The sequence below is a fragment of the Salvelinus namaycush genome, chromosome 2, assembly GCF_016432855.1.
Source record: "Salvelinus namaycush isolate Seneca chromosome 2, SaNama_1.0, whole genome shotgun sequence".
Lineage (NCBI taxonomy): Eukaryota > Metazoa > Chordata > Actinopteri > Salmoniformes > Salmonidae > Salvelinus > Salvelinus namaycush.
Window position 1 is genome coordinate 3653213 of NC_052308.1, and position 27513 is coordinate 3680725.

A 27513-nucleotide genomic window follows, 5' to 3' on the forward strand; every position below is an offset into this window, starting at 1 on the left:
GGACCCTGGGTCATATTTATATTTGTATTTATTTATGGATCCCCAAGGCAGTGGCTACTCTTCCTGGGGTCCAGCAAAATGCAGGCAGTTTATGCTATTTTTTAAAATAATTTGTGTGTGTATAGTGTGTATGTTATCGTCTGTGTGTATGTTGGTGTTGCTTCACAGTTCCCCCGCTGTTACATAAGGTGTTTTTTAAATCTGGTTTCAAAAAATATATATATCTGATTCTACTGCTGCATCAGTTACCTGATGTGGAATAGAGTTCCTTGTAGTCATGACTCTATGTAGTACTGTGCACCTCCCATAGTCTGTTCTGGACATGGGGACTGTGAAGAGACCTCTGGTGGCATGTCTTGTGGGGTATGCATGGGTGTCCGAGCTGTGTGCCAGTAGTTCAAACAGACAGCTCGTTGCATTCAACATGTCGATACCTCTATATTTACAGTGACATGGGAGTTATGAACATTACCTGGTTATAAAGCTTGTTACAGTCAGGTTCATGCTACCAAACAGAGACTATTTACATCCCAGCTAAAACTCAGGGGTTTGTGACAGGAATATGGACTCAATTAAATATAGCCCATATTATTCTGCCTTTTGACTTTCCTTTCCTGTTCATCATAGCTATGGACCATTTCATACAGTACTGTAGCCTACAGTAGATATTTGATATGTACTTGTAACAGACGCCATGATGTACAATTAATGACTGTGTGCAAAAGGCTTTGTGATGTATAGCTCAACTATATTTAGTTTGAACATGTCTATGGGATTTCATATTGTACGGCATTGTAAAGTATGTAATAGCCTGTTAATACAAAGCCTTTTGTTACACGTGGAGTTGTGTACCTCAGTTCAGATCAGTGTGTATGTGGAGGTTTGATCATTGCAATTGAGGTGGTTCGATGTTCATCGGATTTATGTTGTTGTGCATATTTCATTTATTTTCTACACGTTTTCATTTTTTTATTTTTTACACATGTAATTTTTGTAGTTAACGTTCTTCTTCCAGGTGCTTCTCCCAGTTTGAGGTACCTTACCGGAAGCTCATCATTTTCCCTCTTTCCAATTCAGGTGGGATCTGCATCGCTCAGTCCTTAAAGATCCCTCACAATCACAAGCAGGAGAACTTCGACAAGATCATCAGGCTGCTTCTGGAGACTCGTTACGCCCGGGCAGTCGTCCTCTTCGCCTCAGATGAGGACATACGGTATGTATCTACTCGTTTTTAGCCCTTTGAGCTAAAGCCTAGGGATTTCTGTGTGCTGGCACTCAAAGCAAGATTTTAAATATTGTTCTGGCAGCTCGAGAGCTGCTGAGTCCTAGGAATTTAAAACTGAAAAGCTGAAAGAAGGTTCAGGACGATGGCAACTTAATTCCCTTCAATAATGTTTAATTTAATGCTGACGGATTTTGTAGCCGGCGCCATTCTCACAGCACTATGTATCTCCTGTTCGTTATCTCACCAAGCATAATGTGTGACAACGATTAAGAGGCTAATGATTTATCCCTGTGTGTGCATAAAGGAGGACTCCACACACAGCAGTCAAATAGTTCCATGTGGTTTTAATGAAATCACGTATCGAACAATTAGGTCTTCATCAAACGGTTGAATCATTGTTTCAGTAAAACTACATCTGTCACGCCCTGACCTTAGAGATCCCTGTTTATTCTCTATATTTAGGTTAGGTCAGGGTGTGACTAGGGTGGGTACTCTAGTTTTTGTATATCTACGTTTTCTTTTTCTTTGTTGGCCTAGTATGTTTCCCAATCAGAGGCAGCTGTCTATCGTTGTCTCTGCTTGGGGATCATACTTAGGCAGCCCTTTTTCCCACCTTCAGTTGTGGGATCTTGTCTTTGTTTGGTTGCGTGTATTTTGCACGACGAAGCTTTTCGTTCGCTGTGTTGTTTATTGTTGTTTTTTCCCGCTGGTTCACATTTAAATAAAGTATGATGAACTCAAGTCACGCTGCGCCTTGGTCTACCCTTAACGACGAACGTTACAACATCTGAGCTTAGACAATAGATCACAGTCACGTAGACTTGTCTTGTACTTTCTGCTGAACAAATCGTTTTGATCCTCAGCACCTTTAAAACACTGCGTACAGTATGTAAACCTGCTATTGTAGGGAGAACAAAAACAACAAACAACACACAGCCATTTTACAGCAGTAAATATTGAAGTATCGGTCTTGTCACAGTTCTTGTGATATTGTATGTCTGTTTGGTTGAGTAATTGATCTGTAGTTCCACATCAAACCGGATATAACTCAGCATCCGGTTGATTTATCTGTCAAGGCAATATATAAAAACTGAGGAAATATCTCTTTGTTCAGAGGAAATACAACGGAAAACTGCCCTATGCCTTTTTCTCCCCTCTCTTTGGAGATATTCTCCCATTCCTCACTTCCCTCATCAGGTCATCCCTGATCGCTGGCTGCGTCCCCTCTGATTTCAAAATGGCCCGATTTGTTCCCCTCCACAAGAAACCAACACTCCACTCATCTGACGTCAAAAAATTATATACCTTTATCCCTACTTTATTTTCTTTCCAAAACACTTGAGCGTCTCCGATGAACTTTCTCGCTATCTCTCTCAGAATGATCTTCTTGACCCTAACCAGTCAGGCTTCAAGACGGGTCACTCAACCGAGACAGCTCTCGTCACAGAAGCTCTCCGCTCTGCCAAAGCTGACTCTCTCTCCTCTGTTCTCATCCTCCTAGATCTATCCTCTGCCATCAATACTGTGACCCATCAGATCCTCTTCTCCAACCTCTCAGGGCTGGGCGTCTCAGGCTCTTGGATTGCATCCTACCTGGCAGGTTGTTCCTACCAGGTGACGTGGAGAGGATCTGTGTGTGCACCACATACTCTCACTACTGGTGTCCCCCAGGGTTCGGTTCTAGGTCCTCTCCTCTTCTCTCTATACACCAAGTCACTCAGCTCTGTCATATCCTCACATGGTCTCTCCTATCACTGCTATGAGGATGGACCTCTCCTCTTCTCTCTATACACCAAGTCACTCGGCTCCGTCATATCCTCACATGGTCTCTCCTGTCATTTTTATGCCGATGACAATCAACCATTCTTCTCCTTCAAGTCCTCTTCCTCACAGTTGATAAATCCATAGTGTAAAGAACCTTCCCAGAGTGCAAAGAACCTTGGCGTGATCCTGGACAACACCCTGATGTTCTCTGCAAACATCAAAGCAATGACTCACTCCTGCAGGTTCATGTTCTACAACATCCATAACGTACGACCCTTTCCTCACATAGGAAGCGGCGCAGGTCCTAATCCTGGCACTTGTCATCTCCCATCTGGACTGCTGCAACTCGCTCTTGTCTGGGCCCCCGACCTGTGCCTTCAAACTCCTGCAACTTATCCAGAAATCTGCAGCCCACCTGGTTTTAAACCTTCCCAAGTTATCCCGTGTCACCACGCTCCTACACCCTTCTCCACTGGCTTCCAGTCGAAGCTCGCATCCACTACAGGACCATGGTGCTTACCTACTGAGCAGCTAGAGGAACTGTCCCTCGCTACCTTCAGGCTATGCTCAAACCCTACACCCCAAACTGAGCACTCTGTTATGCCACCTACAGTAGGGCAGCTCTCGCTCAGCCCAGTCCAAGCTCTTCTTTGTCCTGGCACCCCAATGTTGGAGCCAGCATCCCCCTGAAGCTAGGACAGCACCCTTAAACCCTACCTCTTCAAAGAGTATCTTAAATAATCCCCCTCCTTTCCTGAACCGACACTTGTACTTCACCCGCCTAGCAGCTCTGTCGTTCTAGCTCTGGCTCTACTGATAGTATTGAGGAGAAAGTCTACTTCCTATGCCTGTGATATGTGGTTGTCACACCTAGCTATCTTAAGATGAATGTACTAACTGTAAGTCACTTTGGCTAAAAGCTTCTGCTAAATGACCAAAAAAATGTCATTGTAAAAAATGTACATGAACATGTTAGTGAGTAGTACAAGGAAAATATATAATAGATGAATGTACTGTTTGAATAACTCCTGTACGGAGCTGTGTGACTGATTTAATAGATCAATGTACTGTTTGAATAACTCCTGTGTGTGTGTGTGTGTGTGTGTGTGTGTGTGTGTGTGTGTGTGTGTGTGTGTGTGTGTGTGTGTGTGTGTGTGTGTGTGTGTGTGTGTGTGTGTGTGTGTGTGTGTGTGTGTGTGTGTGTGTGTGTGTGTGTGTGTGTGTGTGTATGTGGGTTTCTATGGTGTCTGGGTTGCTCGGGATGATGCATAGCAAAAAAATATATACACATTTAAATGTGCAAGATGGACTATAACGTACTGTTCCATTTTATGCTATCCTATTCATTCGATCTGTGTGTCTGATTGCAGGGGTATCCTGAATGCCAGTAAGAGAGCTGACCAGGTGGGTCATTTCCTGTGGATCGGTTCAGACAGCTGGGGAGCCAAGAACAGCCCTGTCCATCAGCTAGAGGAAGCAGCAGTGGGAGCTGTCACTATCCTGCCAAAGAGAGCAACCATTGCCGGTAGGTTGTGCCTGCAGACTTTTAGTGGAGAGAGAGAAAAAATTAATTAGAAAAAAGCTACTTGCTGTCAGTCTTCTGTCGTCTACAGTACATTCTGTAGAAGTAGACTGTATACTAGCACCACTACTGTGGTACTATTGTCTACTGTTGCTGTCTGTCGTCTACAGTACATTCTGTAGAAGTAGACTGTCTACTAGCACCACTACTGTGGTATTATTGTCTACTGTTGCTGTCTGTCGTCTACAGTACATTCTGTAGAAGTAGACTGTCTACTAGCACCAATACTGTGGTATTATTGTCTACTGTTGCTGTCTGTCGTCTACAGTACATTCTGTAGAAGTAGACTGTCTACTAGCACCAATACTGTGGTAATATTGTCTACTGTTGCTGTCTGTCGTCTACAGTACATTCTGTAGAAGTAGACTGTCTACTAGCACCAATACTGTGGTAATATTGTCTACTGTTGCTGTCTGTCGTCTACAGTACATTCTATAGAAGTAGACTGTCTACTAGCACCAATACTGTGGTATTATTGTCTACTGTTGTCTGTTGTCTCTCTCCTACATTTTGTAGAAGTAGTGGAAGGATAGTTATGGAAGAATATTGAACGATGCAATAAAATATTACATGCAGTATATTGCGAGATGTACTTGGGAAATGTTTTTCTAGATATGATGCAATATAGCTATATATATATACTGTATATATGTTTTTACCATGTTGACCAAAGCATTCAACAAATGAAGAAGACTCAGGAAACTGTAATGCAGTACATTTAGCCAATGTACCGTAAAGGATATGTACTGTCTTTCTTACACAACGCAACTTAAAGATGTAAAATGTCTGCCTGACATTACATGAACAAACTCATAATGCAAGTCCAAAGGTATTTTATCTGATTCTGATTCTGGAGCAACACGAGTTACCGTGGCTACATCAAATCAGATTATATTTGTCACAAGCTTCATAAACAACATAAATGCTTCCCAACAATACAGAGATAAAATAAAGATAAAATAAAATAAAGATAAATAATCATAAAATAATAACACACAGAATAAATACACAATGAGTAACGATAACTTGGCTATATACACGGGATACCAGTACCAAGTCAATGTGCAGGGGTACGAGGTAATTGATGTAGATATGTACATGTTCTAGGTAGGGATAAAGTGACTAGGCAACATGATAGATAATACACAGTAACAGCAGTATATGTGATGAGTGAAAAGGTCAATGCAGATAGTTAAATAGTTAACCAATAGCTACCCGGACTAACTATTTAACAGTCTTGTGGCTTCAGGGTAGAAGCTGTTTAGCGTCCTGTTGGTTCCAGACTTGTTGCATCGGTACCACTTGCCGTGCGGGTTGCAGAGAGAAGACTCTATGACTTGGGTGGCTGGAGTCTTTGTCAATTTTCAGGGCCTTCCTCTGACTCTGCCTGGTATAGATGTCCTGGATGACAGGGAGCTCGGCCCCAGTGACGTACTGGGTCGTACGCACTAACCTCTGTAGCGCCTTCCGGTCGGATGCCAAGGAGTTGCCATACCAAGCGGCGATGCAGCCAGTCAGGATGCTCTCAATGGTGCAGCTGTAGACATTGTTGAACATCTGAGGGCCAATTCCTAAATCTTTTCAGCCTCCTGAGGGGGAAGAAGCGTTGTCGTGCCTTCTTCACGACTGTTTTGTGTGTTTGGACCATGATAATTCCTTAGTGATGTGGACACCGAGGAACTTGAAGCTCTCGACCCGCTCCAACTGCAGTTTACCGTCGATTTGGATGGTGGCGTGCTCTGCCCTTCGTTTCCTGTAGTCCACGATCAGCTTCTTTGTCTTGCTGACATTGAGGGAGATGTTGTTGTCTTGGCACCACACTGGGAGGACACTATGGTGTTGAACGCTGAGCTATAGTCAATGAACACCGTTCTCACATAGGTATTCCTCTTGTCCAGGTGGAATAGGGCAGTGTGGAGTGCAATAGAGATTGTGTCATCAGTGGATCTGTTGCGGTGGTATGCGAATTGGAGTGGGTCCCGGGTGTTAGGGTAGATGATGTTGATTTGAACCATGACCAGCCTTTCAAAGCATTTCATGGCTACATATGTGAATGCTACAGGGCGATAGTGATTTAGGCAAGTTACCTTGGCGCTTTTGGGCACAGAGACTAGGGTGGTTTGCTTAAAACATGTTGGTATTACAGACTCAGTCAGGGAGACGTTGAAAATGTTAGTGAAGTCACTTGTCAGCTGGTCAGCAAAGCACGCATGGTAATCTGACTGAATGTTAACCTGTTTAAAGGTCTTCCTCACATCGGTTATGGAGAGTGAGATGACTGTCTGGGCAGCTCGCGGCTGGGCTTCTCTTTGTAATCCGTGATAGTTTGCAAGCGCTGCCACATCCGATGAGGATTCGATCTTAGTCCTGTATTGGCGTTTTGACTGCTTGATGGCTCGTCGGAAGTCGTAACGGGATTTCTTATAAGCATCCGGATTAGTGCCCCACTCCTTGAAAGCGGCAGCTCTATCCTTTAGATCTGTGGGGATGTAGCCTGTAATCCATGGATTCTGGTTGGGATATGTACGCACGCTCACTGTGGGGGACGACATCATCCATGCACGTAATAATGAAGCCTGTGACTGATGTGGTAAACGATGTTACTATGGTAACCTCAACGAGGAATCCCAGAACAAATTATACATGATCCTAATGATGGAAGTCTATTATCCTGAACGATCACACACAACTGTGTCATGTTTGGCTATGGGCTGGATGGTACGGTGTGTATATGTGTGTGTGTGTGTGTGTGTGTGTGTGTGTGTGTGTGTGTGTGTGTGTGTGTGTGTGTGTGTGTGTGTGTGTGTGTGTGTGTGTGTGTGTGTGTGTTTATGTGTGTGCGTGCTTTGTAGTTAGGCATGTTAGCGAAGGCTGCCCACTGTCAAGACTAGATCACAGCCTTTCTGATTGTGCCAGGTGTATCGCAAATGGCACTCTATTCCCTATTTCCAATTCCCTATTCCCTGTTACCTGTTTCCTATTCCCTGTTCCCTGTTTCCTATTCCCTATTCCCTGTTTCCTATTCCCTATTTCCTATTCCCTATTCCCTGTTTCATATTCCCTATTCCATATTCCTTGTTTCCTATTCCCTATTCCCTGTTTCCTATTTCCTATTCCCTATTCCCTGTTTCCTATTCCCTATTCCATATTCCTTGTTTCCTATTCCCTATTCCCTGTTTCCTATTTCCTATTCCCTATTCCCTGTTTCCTATTCCCTATTCCCTATTTAGGGTGAATAGGGTGCCATTTGGGTCATAAGTAGTGCACTAAATAGGGAATAGCGTTCCATTTGGAAAGCAGACTGAGTCGTGCAGGCTCAAGTCTACCACCGAGTGATGTCATCAGCGCCTTAGCGAGACACTGGACGGATGAAACTGTGAGACTGAGTTGGAGTTGTTGGAGTCTGTAACCTTGAGCTACAGGGTATAATTGGTCTGTGGGAGAGCCCACAGGTGCCAAATTAATAAATAGTTTCCCTTTGATGTTTTCAGAGATACTTTTTTTTCTTTATCGGCTAATGATTTATGGGAATGGATGTTTCCGGGGGTTGGAGGGGGGGTGGGGGTGAGGGAGAGGGGGAGGACCGGGGGTTGGGGTGAGGGAGAGGGGGAGGATGGGGGGTGGGGGTGAGGGAGAGGGGGAGGACGGGGGGTGGGGGTGAGGGAGAGGGGGAGGACGGGAAGGGAGGGAGGAGAAGGGACAGGGTTCAGTCTGGCTGAGTGATAGGAGAGAGGGATGGCTGCGGGGACTGAACTCACTCACACACACAGGCATGTGCACGCACACAAGCACACACACACGCACGCACGCACGCACGCACGCACGCACGCGCGCACGCGCGCACACGCACACACGCACACACGCACACACACACACACACACACACACACACACACACACACACACACACACACACACACAGGGAGTGTGTCTGAGTGAAAGAGAGAGCGACGGCTGAGGGACTCTGGGCTGCTGTGTGGTTTCACTGCACCGTCTCTCTGACTAAGAGGGAGAAAACTCCTGCTGTTCAGCCTACTGTGAGAAAGCCACATGTAATGTCAATTAAGACCTCAGCACAACTCTTCATCACTTATTGTTGGGTTGGACACAGCACAACTCTTCATCACTTATTGCTGGGTTGGACACAGCACAACTCTTCATCACTTATTGTTGGGTTGGCCACAGCACAACTCTTCATCACTTGTTGTTGGGTTGGACACAGCACAACTCTTCATCACTTGTTGTTGGGTTGGCCACAGCACAACTCTTCATCACTTGTTGTTGGGTTGGACACAGCACAACTCTCCATCACTTGTTGTTGGGTTGGCCACAGCACAACTCTTCATCACTTGTTGTTGGGTTGGACACAGCACAACTCTTCATCACTTGTTGTTGGGTTGGACACAGCACAACTCTTCATCACTTGTTGTTGGGGTGGGGACAGCACAACTCTTCATCACTTGTTGTTGGGGTGGGGACAGCACAACTCTTCATCACTTGTTGTTGGGTTGGGGACAGCACAACTCTTCATCACTTGTTGTTGGGTTGGCCACAGCACAACTCTTCATCACTTGTTGTTGGGTTGGACACAGCACAACTCTTCATCACTTGTTGTTGGGTTGGACACAGCACAACTCTTCATCACTTGTTGTTGGGTTGGACACAGCACAACTCTTCATCACTTGTTGTTGGGGTGGGGACAGCACAACTCTTCATCACTTGTTGTTGGGTTGGGGACAGCACAACTCTTCATCACTTGTTGTTGGGTTGGCCACAGCACAACTCTTCATCACTTGTTGTTGGGTTGGCCACAGCACAACTCTTCATCACGTGTTGTTGGGTTGGACACAGCACAACTCTTCATCACTTGTTGTTGGGTTGGACACAGCACAACTCTTCATCACTTATTGTTGGGTTGGCCACAGCACAACTCTTCATCACTTGTTGTTGGGTTGGGGACAGCACAACTCTTCATCACGTGTTGTTGGGTTGGACACAGCACAACTCTTCATCACTTGTTGTTGGGTTGGCCACAGCACAACTCTTCATCACTTGTTGTTGGGGTGGGGACAGCACAACTTTATTGTTGGGTTGGCCACAGCACAACTCTTCATCAATTGTTGTTGGGTTGGCCACAGCACAACTCTTCATCACTTGTTGTTGGGTTGGACACAGCACAACTCTTCATCACTTATTGTTGGGTTGGACACAGCACAACTCTTCATCACTTATTGTTGGGTTGGCCACAGCACAACTCTTCATCACTTGTTGTTGGGTTGGACACAGCACAACTCTTCATCACTTGTTGTTGGGTTGGACACAGCACAACTCTCCATCACTTATTGTTGGGTTGGCCACAGCACAACTCTTCATCACTTATTGTTGGGTTGCCACAGCACAACTCTTCATCACTTGTTGATGGGTTGGACACAGCACAACTCTTCATCACTTGTTGTTGGGTTGGACACAGCACAACTCTCCCATCACTTGTTTTTGGGTTGGACACAGCACAACTCTTCATCACTTGTTGTTGGGTTGGGGACAGCACAACTCTTCATCACTTGTTGTTGGGTTGGGGACAGCACAACTCTTCATCACTTGTTGTTGGGTTGGACACAGCACAACTCTTCATCACTTGTTGTTGGGTTGGACACAGCTCAACTCTTCATCACTTGTTGTTGGGTTGGACACAGCACAACTCTTCATCACTTGTTGTTGGGTTGGACACAGCACAACTCTTCATCACTTGTTGTTGGGTTGGGGACAGCACAACTCTTCATCACGTGTTGTTGGGTTGGCCACAGCACAACTCTTCATCACTTATTGTTGGGTTGGACACAGCACAACTCTTCATCACTTGTTGTTGGGTTAGACACAGCACAACTCTTCATAACTTATTGTTGGGTTGGCCACAGCACAACTCTTCATCACTTGTTGTTGGGTTGGGGACAGCACAACTCTTCATCACTTGTTGTTGGGTTGGACACAGCAAAACTCTTCATCACTTGTTGTTGGGTTGGACACAGCACAACTCTCCCATCACTTGTTGTTGGGTTGGGGACAGCACAACTCTTCATCACTTGTTGTTGGGTTGGACACAGCACAACTCTTCATCACTTGTTGTTGGGTTGGACACAGCACAACTCTTCATCACTTGTTGTTGGGTTGGACACAGCACAACTCTTCATCACTTGTTGTTGGGTTGGGGATAGCACAACTCTTCATCACGTGTTGTTGGGTTGGCCACAGCACAACTCTTCATCACTTATTGTTGGGTTGGGGACAGCACAACTCTTCATCACGTGTTGTTGGGTTGGACACAGCACAACTCTTCATCACTTGTTGTTGGGTTGGCCACAGCACAACTCTTCATCATTTGTTGTTGGGGTGGGGACAGCACAACTCTTCATCACTTATTGTTGGGTTGGCCACAGCACAACTCTTCATCACTTGTTGTTAGGTTGGCCACAGCACAACTCTTCATCACTTGTTGTAGGGTTGGCCACAGCACAACTCTTCATCACTTGTTGTTGGGTTGGACACAGCACAACTCTTCATCACTTGTTGTTGGGTTGGCCACAGCACAACTCTTCATCACTTGTTGTTGGGTTGGCCACAGCACAACTCTTCATCACTTATTGTTGGGTTGGACACAGCACAACTGTCCATCACTTATTGTTGGGTTGGCCACAGCACAACTCTTCATCACTTGTTGTTGGGTTGGGGACAGCACAACTCTTCATCACTTGTTGTTGGGTTGTCCACAGGACAACTCTTCATCACTTTTTGTTGGATTGGCCACAGCACAAGTCTTCATCACTTGTTGTTGGGTTGGCCACAGCACAACTCTTCATCACTTGTTGTTGGGTTGGACACAGCACAACTCTTCATCACTTGTTGTTGGGTTTGACACAGCACAACTCTTCATCACTTGTTGTTGGGTTGGACACAGCACAACTCTTCATCACTTGTTGTTGGGTTTGACACAACACAACTCTTCGTCACTTGTTGTTGGGTTGGCCACAGCACAACTCTTCATCACTTGTTGTTGGGTTGGGGACAGCACAACTCTTCATCACTTGTTGTTGGGTTGGACACAGCACAACTCTTCATCACTTGTTGTTGGGTTGGACACAGCACAACTCTTCATCACTTATTGTTGGGTTGGACACAGCACAACTCTTCATCACTTGTTGTTGGGTTGGACACAGCACAACTCTTCATCAGTTGTTGTTGGGTTGGCCACAGCACAACTCTTCATCACTTGTTGTTGGGTTGGCCACATCACAACTCTTCATCACTTGTTGTTGGGTTGGCCACAGCACAACTCTTCATCACTTGTTGTTGGGTTGGGGACAGCACAACTCTTCATCACTTGTTGTTGGGTTGTCCACAGGACAACTATTCATCACTTTTTGTTGGATTGGCCACAGCACAAGTCTTCATCACTTGTTGTTGGGTTGGCCACAGCACAACTCTTCATCACTTGTTGTTGGGTTGGACACAGCACAACTCTTCATCACTTGTTGTTGGGTTTGACACAACACAACTCTTCATCACTTGTTGTTGGGTTGGCCACAGCACAACTCTTCATCACTTGTTGTTGGGTTGGGTACAGCACAACTCTTCATCACTTGTTGTTGGGTTGGACACAGCACAACTCTTCATCACTTGTTGTTGGGTTGGACACAGCACAACTCTTCATCACTTATTGTTGGGTTGGCCACAGCACAACTCTTCATCACTTGTTGTTGGGTTGGACACAGCACAACTCTTCATCACTTATTGTTGGGTTGGCCACAGCACAACTCTTCATCACTTATTGTTGGGTTGGCCACAGCACAACTCTTCATCACTTATTGTTGGGTTGGCCACAGCACAACTCTTCATCACTTATTGTTGGGTTGGCCACAGCACAACTCTTCATCACTTGTTGTTGGGTTGGCCACAGCACAACTCTTCATCACTTGTTGTTGGGTTGGCCACAGCACAACTCTTCATCACTTATTGTTGGGTTGGCCACAGCACAACTCTTCATCACTTGTTGTTGGGTTGGCCACAGCACAACTCTTCATCACTTGTTGTTGGGTTGGCCACAGCACAACTCTTCATCACTTATTGTTGGGTTGGGTGGAATAACAGTTTCTTACTGGAGCAAAGAAACACACTTGACTGATGTGTGAAGCCTAAATGATGCAAATGTTACAAGAACAAATCTTGACCTGGCTAAAATAGGAAGGCATTGCAGTCCCCAGTCCCCATTCCACAGTCCACAATCCCCAGTCCACATTCCCCAGTCCCCAGTCCACATTCACCAGTCCCCATTCCACATTCCACATTCACCAGTCTCCAGTCCCCATTCCCCGGTCCCCAGTTTCCGGTCCACATCCCCCACTTCCCATTCCCCAGTCCACATTTACAAGTACCCATTCCCCAGTCCACATTCACCAGTCCCCAGTCCCCATTCCCCAGTCCCCATTCCACATTCACCAGTCCCCAGTCCACATTCACCAGTCCCCAATCCACATTCACCAGTCCCCAGTCCCCAATCCACATTCACCAGTCCCCAGTCCACATTCCCCAGTCTCCAGTCCCCAGTCCACATTCCCCAGTCCACATTCCCCAGTCCACATTCCCCAGTCCACATTCCCCAGTCCACATTCACCATTCCCCAGTCCACATTCCCCAGTCCCCATTCCCCAGTCCACATTCCTCAGTATCCAGTCCCCAGTCCACATTCCACATTCCCAAGTCCCCAGTCCACATTCCCCACCCCCCATTCCCCGGTCCCCAGTCCCCGGTCCACATCCCCCAGTTCCCATTCCCCAGTCCACATTTACAAGTACCCAGTCCACATTCCCCAGTCCACATTCCCCAGTCCACATTCCCAAGTCCCCAGTCCACATTCACCAGTCCACATTCCACAGTCCACATTCCCCAGTCCACATTCGCCAGTCCCCAGTCAACATTCCCCGGGGCACATTCTCCAGTTTCCAGTCCACATTCACCAGTCCACATTCCACATTCCACATTCCCCAGTCCCCAGTCCACATTCACCAGTCCCCAGTCCACATTCCACAGTCCACATTCCCCAGTCCACATTTGCCAGTCCCCAGTCCACATTCCCCGGGCCACATTCCCCAGTATCCAGTCCCCAGTCCACATTCCCCAGTATCCAGTCCCCAGTCCACATTCCCCAGTCCACATTCCCCAGTCCACATTCACCAGTCCCCATTCACCAGTCCCCAGTCCACATTAACCAGTCCCCAGTCCACATTCACCAGTACCCAGTCCACATTCCCCAGTCTCCAGTCCACATTCACCAGTCCTCAGTCCACAATCCCCAGTCCAAATTCCCCAGTCTCCATTCCACATTCACCAGTCCCCAGTCCACATTCCACATTCACCAGTCCCCATTCACCAGCCCCCAGTCCACATTAACCAGTCCCCAGTCCACATTCACCAGTCCCCAGTCCACATTCCCCAGTCTCCAGTCCACATTCACCAGTCCTCAGTCCACAATCCCCAGTCCACATTCCCAAGTCCCCATTCCACATTCACCAGTCCCCATTCACCAGTCCCCAGTACACATTCCCCACCCCCCATTCCCCGGTCCCCAGTTTCCGGTCCACATCCCCCACTTCCCATTCCCCAGTCCACATTTACAAGTACCCATTCCCCAGTCCACATTCACCAGTCCCCAATCCACATTCACCAGTCCCCAATCCACATTCACCAGTCCACATTCCACATTCCCCAGTCCCCAGTCCACATTCACCAGTCCACAGTCCACATTCCACAGTCCATATTCCCCAGTCCACATTCACCAGTCCCCAGTCCACATTCCCCGGTCCACATTCCCCAGTCTCCAGTCCACATTCACCAGTCCACATTCCCCAGTCCACATTCCCCAGTCCCCAGTCCACATTCACCAGTCCCCATTCCACATTCCACATTCACCAGTCTCCAGTCCCCATTCACCAGTCCCCAGTTTACATTCCCCAGCCCCCATTCCCCGGTCCCCAGTCCCCGGTCCACATTCCCCAGTCCCCAGTCCCGAGTCCCCAGTCAACATTCCCCAGTCCACATTCACCGGTCCCCAGTCCACATTCACCAGTTCACATTCCCCAGTCCACATTCCTCAGTTCCCATGCCCCAGTTCCCATTCCCCAGTCCACATTCCCCAGTCCCCATTCCCCAGTCCCCAGTCCCTAGTCCCCAGTCCCCAGTCCACATTCCCCAGTCACCTGTCCCCGGTCCACATTCCCCAGTCACCTGTCCACATTCCCAAGTCCCCAGTCCTCCTAGGTATATCATTGCAGCTCACAATGCACATTGCCACGAATGTATCTGACAGTGGTTGGCATTGATTTTATAATAGTTACTCCCTCACAGCTATACGCCTGGCTAGTCAGGAGAAATATCATTCCACGTCAGCTAGAAACTTCCCTGTGGTTTTAACTAAACGTGGCTTTATGACAGAGGTGCTGTGAAGAACTCACCTGCCTATCTCAGCTCTACTCCGGGAGCATCGTGTCCGAACCCTGGAGGGGAATGAACGTCAACACTAAATGACATGACTTCTCCAGTTATTTTACAAATAACCTGTCTTTATATCTGCTGAAACAGAAACACTGGGAGAAAATACACAGATTGCAGGGTGCCGCAGAATTCTACGGCACGTTATTTAAGTGTCAGCCATTGTTGCAAGAATGATGCAATTTACCACACAATCTGTCACCATCTTCCACAAACGGTCGCGGCATAAGCTCAAAACGTCTAAAGGAAGAACCACTGCACTGTAGGGTGTGGATGTGTCAACATGAAAGAGGTCTGGCGTAGTCGGCTGTACAGGATAGACAGAGGTTGCGTCCCTTTTGGCATCCTGTTCACCTACATGTGGTCCCGTGTGGCTCAGTTGGTAGAGCATGGCGCTTGCAACGCCAGGGTTGTGGGTTCAATTCCCACGGGGGGACCAGGATGAATATGTATGAACTTTCCAATTTGTAAGTCGCTCTGGATAAGAGCGTCTGCTAAATGACTTAAATGTAATTGTAAATGTACATAGTGCACTACTTTTGACAAGATCCCTATAAGCCCTGGTCAAATGTAAATCAAATCAAATCACATTTTTATTGGTCACATACACACGGTTAGCAGATGTTAATGCGAGTGTAGCGAAATGCTTATGCTTCTAGTTCTGAACGTGCAGTAATATCTAACTAGTAATCTAACAATTTCGCAACAACTACCTAATACACACAAGTGTAAAGGAATGAATAAGAATATGTACATATAAATATATGAATGAGTGATGGCCGAAATGGCATAGGCAAGATGCAGTAGATGGTATAGAGTACAGTATACACATATGAGATGAGTAATGTAGGGTGTGTAAACATTATATAAAGTGGCATTGTTTAAAGTGACTAGTGATTTAAAGTGACAATTTTTTATTATTAAAGTGGCTAGAGATGAGTCAGTATGTTGGCAGAAGCCACTCAATGTTAGTGGTGGCTGTTTAACAGTCTGATGGCCTTGAGATAGAAGCTGTTTTTCAGTCTCTCGGTCCCTGCTTTGATGCACCTGTACTGACCTCGCCTTCTGGATGATAGCGGGGTGAACAGGCAGTGGCTCGGGTGGTTGATGTCCTTGATGATCTTTTTGGCCTTCCTGTGACATCGGGTGGTGTAGGTGTCCTGGAGGGCAGGTAGTTTGATATTATTATTAATAGTCACCGTGGGTACAACATCACCGATGCACTTGCTATTAAACCAGCTCACCGAATCAGCATATACATCAGGCTATCCGGAACATATCCCAGTCCACGTGATCGAAGCAATCTTGAAGCGTGGAATCCTATTGGTCGGACCAGCGTTGAACAGACCTGAGCGCGGGAGCTTCCTGTTTTAGTTTCCGTCTATAGGCTGGGAGCAACAAAATGGAGTCGTGGTCAGATTTGCCGAAAGGAGGGCATTATGTAGTGCATTACGAAGGGAGTAGGGTGTGATTTGTGACAAAACCAGACCTCCCATTTGTCATATCACTAATAGACAGCACACTCAACTCTGACTGAGACAGAAACAGAACACAGACAAAGGTTCTATATCAGCTTTCAACTGTCCTTTGTTTCACAGTCCTGATGTTTCTGGTCTACCACACAGACAGACAGACAGACAGACAGACAGACAGACAGACAGACAGACAGACAGACAGACAGACAGACAGACAGAGACAGACAGACAGACAGACAGACAGACAGACAGACAGACAGACAGACAGACAGACAGACAGACAGACAGACAGACAGACAGACAGACAGAGAGGACATCAGCCCTGATGTTTCTGGTCTACCACAGTGAGAGAGATAAAGGAAGATAGGGGGATTAGAATCTTTGCTCCACTTTAAATACATCCAAAGAGATTGATGTCCCTTTAGCACACTTACCTCAGTGCAGACTGCTGTGCCATTGTTGTGCATGTCATCTTGGTACACTTCTATGGGAAGTATTTTATGTTTTTTTAATCCCAAGGATCCACTGATCCTCAGTGTTCTTTATGTCGTTGGGTTTGGAGGATTGTGTCTGTTGTGGAGTTAGGTGTTTGACGTGCAGTCCTCTCTGGATGCTAGTGTACGAGTTAGCTAGCTTTTGCTGTGTGAATAGCTTGCAAAACACTGGATGATGTGTTGAGTACCCTCAGTGGATGTAGCTCATACTCTGTGTGGCTGGCTTGCAGTACTCTCTAGTTTCTGACATTGCGTATCAGTTAGCTAGCTCTTTCTGTGTTGGGCTTCCTGGCAGTTCTCTCTACATGTACTGTACCAGTTAGCTACCCCATTCTGTTTGTGGCAGGCCTGACTTAGGGTACCCTGACTGGGTGCATTGTGTACCAGTTAGCTAGCTCATATTGTGTGACTGGCTTGCCTTGCAGTACACGGGGTGCTTGTGTACCAGTTTGTGCTGTGTGTGGCTGCCTTGCAGTAGCCTATCTTGTGAGGCGTGTTTACCAGTTAGCTAGCTCGTTCTGTGGCTGGTGCCTTGCATCACTCTTTGGATGCTTACATGTGTTTACCAGTTCGCTAGTTCGTTCAGAATTTCCACTGGCAGCCTGTCACACTAGATAGCTCTGATGGAGGTGGTAGAGTGTTCCAAAGTGACAAACGATTAGAGAACGAGGAAGAGATGCTTTGAGTTCTGACACTGATCAGGATCGCCGTCTCAGCTCCCACGTCCCTTTTGCTCGTTCCCCTCCTTTACTTTTCTATATTTCTTTGCCCAGTGTTTCCTCGAGGGAGGGGACGACGACAACACTAGCTTATTCCATAGTCTTTGCGACCTTATACAGGACCAGTCAACAGTATGGGTACAACAACTCATTCAAGGGTTTTTCTTTATTTTGACTATTTTCTACATTGTAGAATAATAGTGAAGACATCAAAACTATGAAATAACACATATGGAATCATGTATTAACCAAAAAAGTGTTAAACAAATCAAATTTTATATTTGAGATTCTTCAAAGTAGCCGCCCTTTGACTTGATGACAGCTTTCCACACTCTTGGCATTCTCTCAACCAGCTTCACCTGGAATGCTTTTCCAATGGTCTTGAAGGAGTTCAAATCAAACTTTATTTCTCACATGCGCCGAATACAACAAGTGTAGACTTTACCGTGAAATGCTTACTTACAAGCCTCATAACCAACAGTGCAGTTCAAGAAGAAGAAAATATTGACCAAGTAGACTAAAATAAAAAGTAAGAATAAATGTAACACAATAAGATTAACAATAACAAGGCTTTATACAGGGTATTACGGTACTGAGTCAGTGTGGAGGATATATACAGGGTACTATGGTACTGAGTCAGTGTGCAGGCTATATACAGGGTATTACGGTACCGAGTCAGTGTGGAGGCTATATACAGGGGACACCGGTACAGAGTCCGTGTGTAGGGGTACAGGCTAGTTGAGGTAATCTGTACATGTAGGTGGGGGGGAAGTGACTATGTATAGATAACAAACAAACAGCGAGTAGCAGCAGTGTACAAGAGGGGTGGGGTCAATGTAAATTTGTGTGGCGATTTTAATGAATTGTTCAGCAGTCTTATGGCATGGGGGTAGAAGCTGTTGAGGAGCCTTTTGGTCCTAGACGAACCACACATGCAGAGATCTTCTACTCTGCGTCTCAGAAAGACACAGAGGTTGGAACCAAAGATAAAACATTTTGACTAATCAGACCAAAGGACATATTTCCACCAGTCGAATGTCCATTGCTTGTGTTTCTTGGCCCAAGCAAGTCTCTTCTTATTATTGGTTTCCTTTAGTAGGGGTTTCTTTGCAGCAATTCGACCATGAATTGCTGATTCATGCAGTTCTCTCTGAACAGTTGATGTTTAAGATGTGTCTGTTACTTGAACTCTGAGGTGCAGTTAACTCTAACAAATATTCTGCAGTAGAGGTCATGAGAGCCATTTTCATCATAGTGTTTGATGGTTTTTAATGACTGCACTTGAAGAAACTTTCAAAGTTCTTGAAATGTTCCATTTTGACTGATGTCCATGTCTTAAAAAGTACTGATGGACTGTCGTTTCTCTTTTGCTTATTTGAGCTGTTCTTGATATAATATGGACTTGGTCTTTTACCAAATAGGGCTATCTTCTGTATACCACCCCTACCTTGTCACAACACAACTGATTGGCTCAAACACATTAAGAAGAAATGAAATTCCACAAATTAAGACATAACAAGGCACACCTGTTAATTGTAATGCATTCCAGGTGACTACCTCATGAGGCTGGTTGAGAGAATGCCAAGAGAGTGCAAGGCTGTCATCAAGGCAAAGGGTGGCTACTTTGAAGAATCTCAAATATAAAGTATATTTTGATTTGTTTAACACTTTTTTGGTTACTACATTATTTCTTATGTGGTATTGCAAAGTTTTGAGGTATTCAATATTATTCAAAAATTTAGAAAATAGTCAAAATTCAAAAATGTACCTCAGTGAGTAGGTGTGTCCAAACTTTTGACTGGTACTGTATGTCACCCTTCTGTGTAAGTATTAATTTTATCCCAACTAGTTTGTTTTTTATTACATGTTTTAATTTAACTCTTTTAACTAACTAATTTAACTTAATTTAACTCTTTTAACCAAACATATTTTTCTGGTGACGTTGCATGGAAAAACACTTGAACCTTACATCCTACTGACTTCCAGTATCTCAGAAGAACCATTGGTTCTCAACGTTGTCAATCATTCTGAAATGAGGACTTCACTTCAATCTTACTTTAACAAGAGAGTCATTGTCTCCCTTCAACCTCGTCTCACGGCATTTCATCCTTCCTATTTAGTCACTATTCAGCTATAAGAATCCCGGCTTGCTACCAACTTTAACAGTGACCCCCGGCTGTGTGTGTTTTGGCCTCTTGTCGTTGTTGTAGATGAGGTTCTACAGCAGGGTTCTCTCTAATTGTTGTTGTTTTAGATGAGGTTCTACAGCAGGGGTCTCTCTAATTGTCGTTGTTTTAGATGAGGTTCTACAGCAGGGTTCTCTCTAATTGTTGTTGTTTTAGATGAGGTTCTACAGCAGGGTTCTCTCTAATTGTTGTTGTTTTAGATGAGGTTCTACAGCAGGGTTCTCTCTAATTGTTGTTGTTTTAGATGAGGTTCTACAGCAGGGTTCTCTCAAATTGTTGTTGTTTTAGATGAGGTTCTACAGCAGGGTTCTCTCTAATTGTTGTTGTTGTAGATGAGGTTCTACAGCAGGGTTCTCTCTAATTGTTGTTGTTGTAGATGAGGTTCTACAGCAGGGTTCTCTCTAATTGTTGTTGTTTTAGATGAGGTTCTACAGCAGGGTTCTCTCTAATTGTTGTTGTTTTAGATTAGGTTCTACAGCAAGGTTCTCTCTAATTGTTGTTGTTTTAGATTAGGTTCTACAGCAGGGTTCTCTCTAATGGTTGGTGTTTTAGATGAGGTTTTACAGCAAGGTTCTCTCTAATGGTTGTTGTTTTAGATGAGGTTCTACAGCAGGGTTCTCTCTAATTGTTGTTGTTTTAGATGAGGTTCTACAGCAGGGCTCTCTCTAATTGTTGTTGTTTTAGATGAGGTTCTACAGCAGGGTTCTCTCTAATTGTTGTTGTTTTAGATGAGGTTCTACAGCAGGGTTCTCTCTAATTGTTGTTGTTGTAGATGAGGTTCTACAGCAGGGTTCTCTCTAATTGTTGTTGTTGTAGATGAGGTTCTACAGCAGGGTTCTCTCTAATTGTTGGTGTTGTAGATGAAGGTTCTACAGCAGGGTTCTCTCTAATTGTTGTTGTTTTAGATGAGGTTCTACAGCAAGGTTATCTCTAATGGTTGGTGTTTTAGATGAGGTTCTACAGCAAGGTTCTCTCTAATGGTTGTTGTTTTAGATGAGGTTCTACAGCAAGGTTCTCTCTAACTGTACCCAGGATCCTCAGTTAGAGCTCTATCAACCCCCTCTGCCTCACAAAGAACACACACAGAATGCACGTACGCGCACGGACGCACACACATGCATTGCTTTCACACAGGATTTACACAGTATTCTGCCTTCACTGAATGGGGGTGGCAGGTAACCTAGTGGCTAAAGCTGTTGGACTAGTAACCGTAAAGGTTGCAAGATCGAATCTCTGAGCTGACAAGGTGCAAATCTGTCGTTCTGCCCCTGAACAAGGAGTTAACCCACTGTTCCTAGGCCGTCATTGTAAATAAGAATTTGTTCTTAACTGACTTGCCTAGTTAAATAAAGATATACATTTTTTTTTTTATCTGACTCCCTTATAAAAAAAGGCCTGTTTTTATCACGTTATTGCCATCATACATATACCTCCTGGGTGCATGCTGGTATGCTGGAGACGAGTGGTAGTAGTGTGTGCAGATGTAGGTGGTTGTCTATTTGAATAAATCTATTGACAATATACACCATCAATAAATAAATCCATTATTAATTTGTTTTGGCAGGTCCTAAGAAACATTATAACACTAATGACATTTATTTTCAAGAGAATAGAATAGCATATTACGAATTTAATTAGCAGTATTTTTTTTTTTATGGGTCTGTGCAGCCAAGGATGCGCCATCCAAATGAAATAAATATTTTGCTATTTTGTTCATTAAACAGACAAGACATCCCTACCCGATCACTGTCAACACACATAGCCTATATTTTAGAGTAAGAATATAATGGACTATAACTTGTGTCCCGGGAATGTGTGGAAATGCTGTCATATAAAAAAAAAAAAAAGTGATATTTTTGAAAGAGCCCAAAAACTCATTTTTTGATCCGCGCTTCATCTCTTTCCTACCCTCACACGATCAGGGAGCGTAAGGTCTTATCTTCAAGATGATACAAATATAACATAATAACAAGCCTATTTTAAAAAGTACCCGAGTCATGTTTTCACAACTCACAGCCTGCGAGAGCTTTTGGAATAGTGTATATGCAATCAAGCAGGATAATGTAATTAGAAGGATAATGCAATAAGATAAGCAAGATGATTACACTTGATTTAGGCTACATTATCGCTAAATGTTTATTATCCGTGATAGATGAGCAAACAAATACAGCGCCTTCAGATAGTATTCACACCCCTTGACTTTTTTCACATTTTTGTTGTGTTACAGTCTGAATTTATAGTGGATTCAATTGAGATTGTGTGTCACGGGCCTACACACAATACCCCATAATGTCAAAAGTGGAATTATGTTTTTAGACATTTTTACAAATTAGTTAAAAATGAAAAATCTGAAATTTCTTGAGTCAATAAGTATTCAACTCCTTAGTGTGTAATAACAGTGTTTAACAGGATGTTTGAATGACTACCTCGTCTCTGTGCCCCACACTTAAGGTCCCTCAGTTGAGCAGTGAATTTCGACCACAAATTCAACCACAAAGACCAGGGAGGTTTTCCAATGACCTCGAAAGAAGGACACCTATTGGTACACTTTGGATGGTGTATCAATACACCCAGTCACTAACAAAGATACAGACGTCCTTCCCAACCATGAGGCTAGTGATGACAGGGGAAAAAAATGACAGAGTTTAATGGCTGTGACAGGAGAAAACTGAGAATGGATCAACAACATTGTAGTTGACAGAGTGAAAAGGAGGAAGCCTGTACAGAATTAAAAAATATTCCAAAACATGCATTCTGGCACTAAAGTAATACTGCAAAAAAGAAATGAAGGTAAAACAATTAACACATTACTGAGTACCGCTCTCCATATTTTCAAGCACAGTAGTGGTTGGATCATGTACATCGGTATGCTTGCAATCGTTAAGGATTGAGGAATTTCTCAGGATAAAAAAAAAAGAAAAGGAAATAGAGCTAAGAACAGGCAAAATCCTAGACGAAAACCTGGTTCAGTCTGCGTTCCTTTCAGCAGGACAATAACCTAAAACACAAGGCCAAATATACACTGGAGTTGCTTACCAAGAAGACAGTGAATGTTCCTGAGTGGCCAAGTTACAGGTTTGACTTAAATCTACTTACAAATCTGTGACAGGACCTGTAAATGGTTGTCTAGCCATGATCCCCAACACCTTGACAGAGCTTGAAGAATTTTGAAAATAATAAATGGACAAATGTTGTACAATCCAGGTGTGGAAAGCTCTTAGAGACTCACCCAGAAAGACTCACAGCTGTAATCACTGTCAAAAATGCTTCTACAAAGTATTGATTCAGTGGTATGAATACTTGTCTAAATTAGACATTTCTTTAGAAAACAAACAACACTATACGGTAAATGGCAGTTCCCTCTGATACGTGGGAGTTATTTTTTCTCTCTGTACTTCAGATGTGTCTGTGACACACACACACCCAGAGACACACACACACACACACACACACACACACACACACACACACACACACACACACACACACACACACACACACACACACACACACACACACAGAGACAGAGACAGAGACAGAGACAGAGACAGAGACAGAGACAGACAGACACACACACACACATACACACACACACACACACAGCTCTGTAACCTGATTTCCCCTGTGTACTTCAGACGTCCCAGACTTTGCCTCCAATATCGAGCAAAATGAAGTCTTCCCTTTGTCCCAAATGGAACCCTATTCCCTATATAGGGCACTAGCCTTATGGGTCCTGGTCAAATGTAATGCACTGCATACTGAATAGGGTGCCATTTGGGACCCAAGAGTGTTATCAGATCCCTACTCACTCACACACTTCATGGTTTAATGATTGTATCAATTGATTAGTAGAATATTAAGATCTGTGGTTATTTGTCTGTTTAGCTGAGAATACAGTTATTGTTTTTATTTTTTTCATTTTTATTTTTGACGTGACCCTCTAGAAACGTCACTCAAGAGGGCCTTGAGATAAGTAATTACAGAATGGGTTTTGCTTTGAGACGGAAAGAACAGCATCATTCTAACAACTCTACAGGTTAGCAGAAACATAATAGGGATTATTTTTTGCCTCTGTATTTTTTGGGGGAGAAAAAGGGCCCAAGTGTCATTTTACATAGTGAATGTTAATGGTAACTTAATTTCATACTGAACAACATCTAATCCCAACATTGTCAGTCAGATTTAGCAAACATAGAGAAAACTAATGTTTGCAACTGCCAATTATCATATTGGTTGGGAGATGAAGCTGAAACGTTTCTCAGGACGTAGCACAGTAATGTACCTTCATAAAACCGCTGTAGTTACTTTGCAGTAGTTTGCAATATAATGATAACAATGACACATCCAGTCAGAGAGACATCTCTCATTTGTCAGCCTCACGCAAGACAGACAGACTAATTGGATCAGATTGGTATCCATTTAAACTGAAATGTGAAAAGGGTCTGCCAACGGAAAGAATGAAAGGTCTCTCAACACTAGTCAGTCAAATGATTACAGTGATTAATCAGAGTGTAATTTGTGCTTTAGATTTTCATACACAAACATACACAAAGCTTAGGGCATACATAATGCAGAAAGTAGAGGAAGAAGCTAGAGTTTTCTTTTTCCTGAAGTGCCCTATTGATTAAATGGCCTCTCTTTTTTTCTATCTGTCTCTCTCTGTCTCTCTCTGTCTCTCTCTGTCTCTATAATAATGGAACACTGGTCACTTTAATAATGGAACACTGGTCACTTTAATAATGGAACACTGGTCACTTTAATAATGGAACACCGGTCACTTTAATAATGGAACACTGGTCACTTTAATAATGGAACACCGGTCACTTTAATAATGGAACACTGGTCACTTTAATAATGGAACATTGGTCACTTTAATAATGGAACACTCGTCACTTTAATAATGGAACACTGGACACTTTAATAATGGAACACTGGTCACTATAATAATGGAACATTGGTCACTTTAATAATGGAACACTGGTCACTTTAATAATGGAACACTGGTCACTTTAATAATGGAACACTGGTCAATAAAGTAATGGAACACTGGTCACTATAATAATGGAACACTGGTCACTAAAGTAATGGAACACTGGTCACTAAAGTAATGGAACACTGGTCACTATAGTAATGGAACACTGGTCACTAAAGTAGTGGAACACTGGTCACTATAATAATGGGACACTGGGCACTATATACTGTGTATACATATAGTTGAAGTCGGAAGTTTACATACACCTTAGCCAAATACATTTAAACTCAGTTTTTAATGATTCCTGATATTTAATCCTAGTAAAAATGTCCTGTCATAGGTCAGTTAGGATCCCCACTTTATTTTAATAATGTGAAATGTCAGAATAATAGTAGAGAGAATTATTTATTTCAGCTTTTATTTCTTTCATCACATTCCCAGTGGGTCAGAAGTTTACATACACTCCATTTGTATTTGGTAGCATTGCCTTAAAATTGTTTAACTTGGGTCAAATGTTCCGGGTAGTCTTCCAAAAGCTTCCCACAATACCATTCCTCCCGACAGAGCTGGTGAAACTGAGTCAGGTTTGTAGGCCTCCTTGCTCGCACACACTTTTTCAGTTCTTGCCACACATTTTCTATGGGATTGAGGTCAGGGCTTTGTGATGGCCACTCCAATACCTTGACTTTGTTATCCTTAAGCCATTTTGCCACAACTTTGGAAGTATGTTTGGGGTCATTGTCCATTTGGAAGACCAATTTTCAACAAAGCTTTAACTTCCTGACTGATGTCTTGAGATGTTGCTTCATTATATCCACATAATTTTCCATCCTCATGATGCAATCTATTTTGTGAAGTGCACCAGACCCTCCTGCAGCAAAGCACCCCCACCCCCATGCTGCCAAGCCCGTTCTTCACGGTTGGGATGGTGTTCTTTAGCTTGCAAGCGTCCTCCTTTTTCCTCCTAATGTAATTATGGTCATTATGGCCAAACAGTTCTATTTTTGTTTCATCAGACCAGAGGACATTTCTCCAAAAGTACGATCTTTGTCCCCATGTGCAGTTGCAAACCGTAGTCTGGCTTTTTTATGGCGGGTACGGAGCAGTGGCTTCTTCCTTGCTGAGCGGCCTTTCAGTTTATGTCGATATAGGACTTGTTTTACTGTGGATATAGATACTTTTGTACCTGTTTCCTCCAGCATCTTCACAAGGTCCTTTGCTGTTGTTCTGGGATTGATTTGCACTTTTCGCAACAAAGTACGTTCTTCTCTAGGAGACAGAACACGTCTCCTTCCTGAGCGGTATGACGGCTGCGTGGTCCCATGGTGTTTATACTTGTGTACTATTGTTTGTACAGATGAACGTGGTACCTTCAGGCGTTTGGAAATTGCTCCCAAGGATGAACCAGACTTGTGGACATCTAAAAAAAAAGAGGTACTGAGTTTGAAGGTAGGCCTTGAAATACATCCACTCAAATGATGTCAATTAGCCTATCAGAAGCTTCTAAAGCCATGACATCGTTTTCTGGAATTTTCAAAGCTGTTTAAAGGCACAGTCAACTTAGTGTATTTAATCCTCTGACCCACTGGAATTGTGATACAGTGAATTATAAGTGAAATAATCTGTCTGTAAACAATTGTTGGAAAAATTACTTGTGTCATGTCCTAACCGACTTGCCAAAACTATAGTTTGTTAACAAGAAATTTGTAGTGGTTGAAAAACGAGTTTTAATGACTCCAACCTAAGTTTATGTAAACTTCCGACATCATCTGTATATTTTTTTATAGCTAAACAGGTGGGGCTCAAAACTGGTGTGTCTCTGCAGTCTGAAATAGAAAAATAACAAACTATCATTTGAAAAGATGCAAACATTTGTTCTCTGTTCGTGGAAGTTGTCATGTGGGACTCAGGAAGGAGATGTCTACTGAAATACTCATCAGCTGGAATTACTAACACTTACAATGTTAGTCTCTAGGCAATGGAATATGTCCTAAAATAGTCGTTTCACAATATTGGTCTATTTCAGCAGGGGAAACAGGAGCAATAGGAACTGGACAAATATATAGCTTGAAGGTAAAGTGTCCTACATATTGCAAATAATTCAAACAGCGTGTCTAAGTAAATACAAAATGTGATACAGGACTTTTTCTACACAAGCAGTGGATTTTTTACCTTTATTTAACTAGGCAAGTCAGTTAAGAACAAATTCTTATTTTCAGTGACAGCCTAGGAACAGTGGGTTAACTGCCTTTTTTCACGGGCAGAACAACAGATTTGTATCTTGTCAGCTCGGTGGATTCGATCTTGCAACCTTTCGGTTAATAGTCCAACCGCTCTAACCACTAGGCTACGCTGCCGATGGTTAGACATTGAAGATGCTCTTGAGGCCTAAGACTTCTTTAAAGACTTGATTATCTGTATTTTTTTCCCTCCAGGGTTTGATGCCTACTTCACATCGCGGACGCTAGAGAACAACAGGAGAAACGTCTGGTTCGCAGAATACTGGGAGGAGAATTTCAACTGTAAACTGATGAGCTCATCCAAGAAGGAAGACACC

General features: G+C 43.8%; 1 protein-coding gene across 1 annotated transcript in view; it reads left to right on the forward strand.

The window, feature by feature from the left end:
- LOC120020184 (metabotropic glutamate receptor 7-like) overlaps positions 1 to 27513 on the forward strand; it is a 460663-nt gene that overhangs the window by 235469 nt on the left and 197681 nt on the right. The window contains exons 3-4 of the mRNA XM_038963679.1: positions 1078 to 1213; positions 4360 to 4514. Of these exons, the coding sequence (XP_038819607.1) occupies positions 1078 to 1213; positions 4360 to 4514 (291 nt within the window). The remainder of the gene's footprint in view (positions 1 to 1077; positions 1214 to 4359; positions 4515 to 27513) is intronic.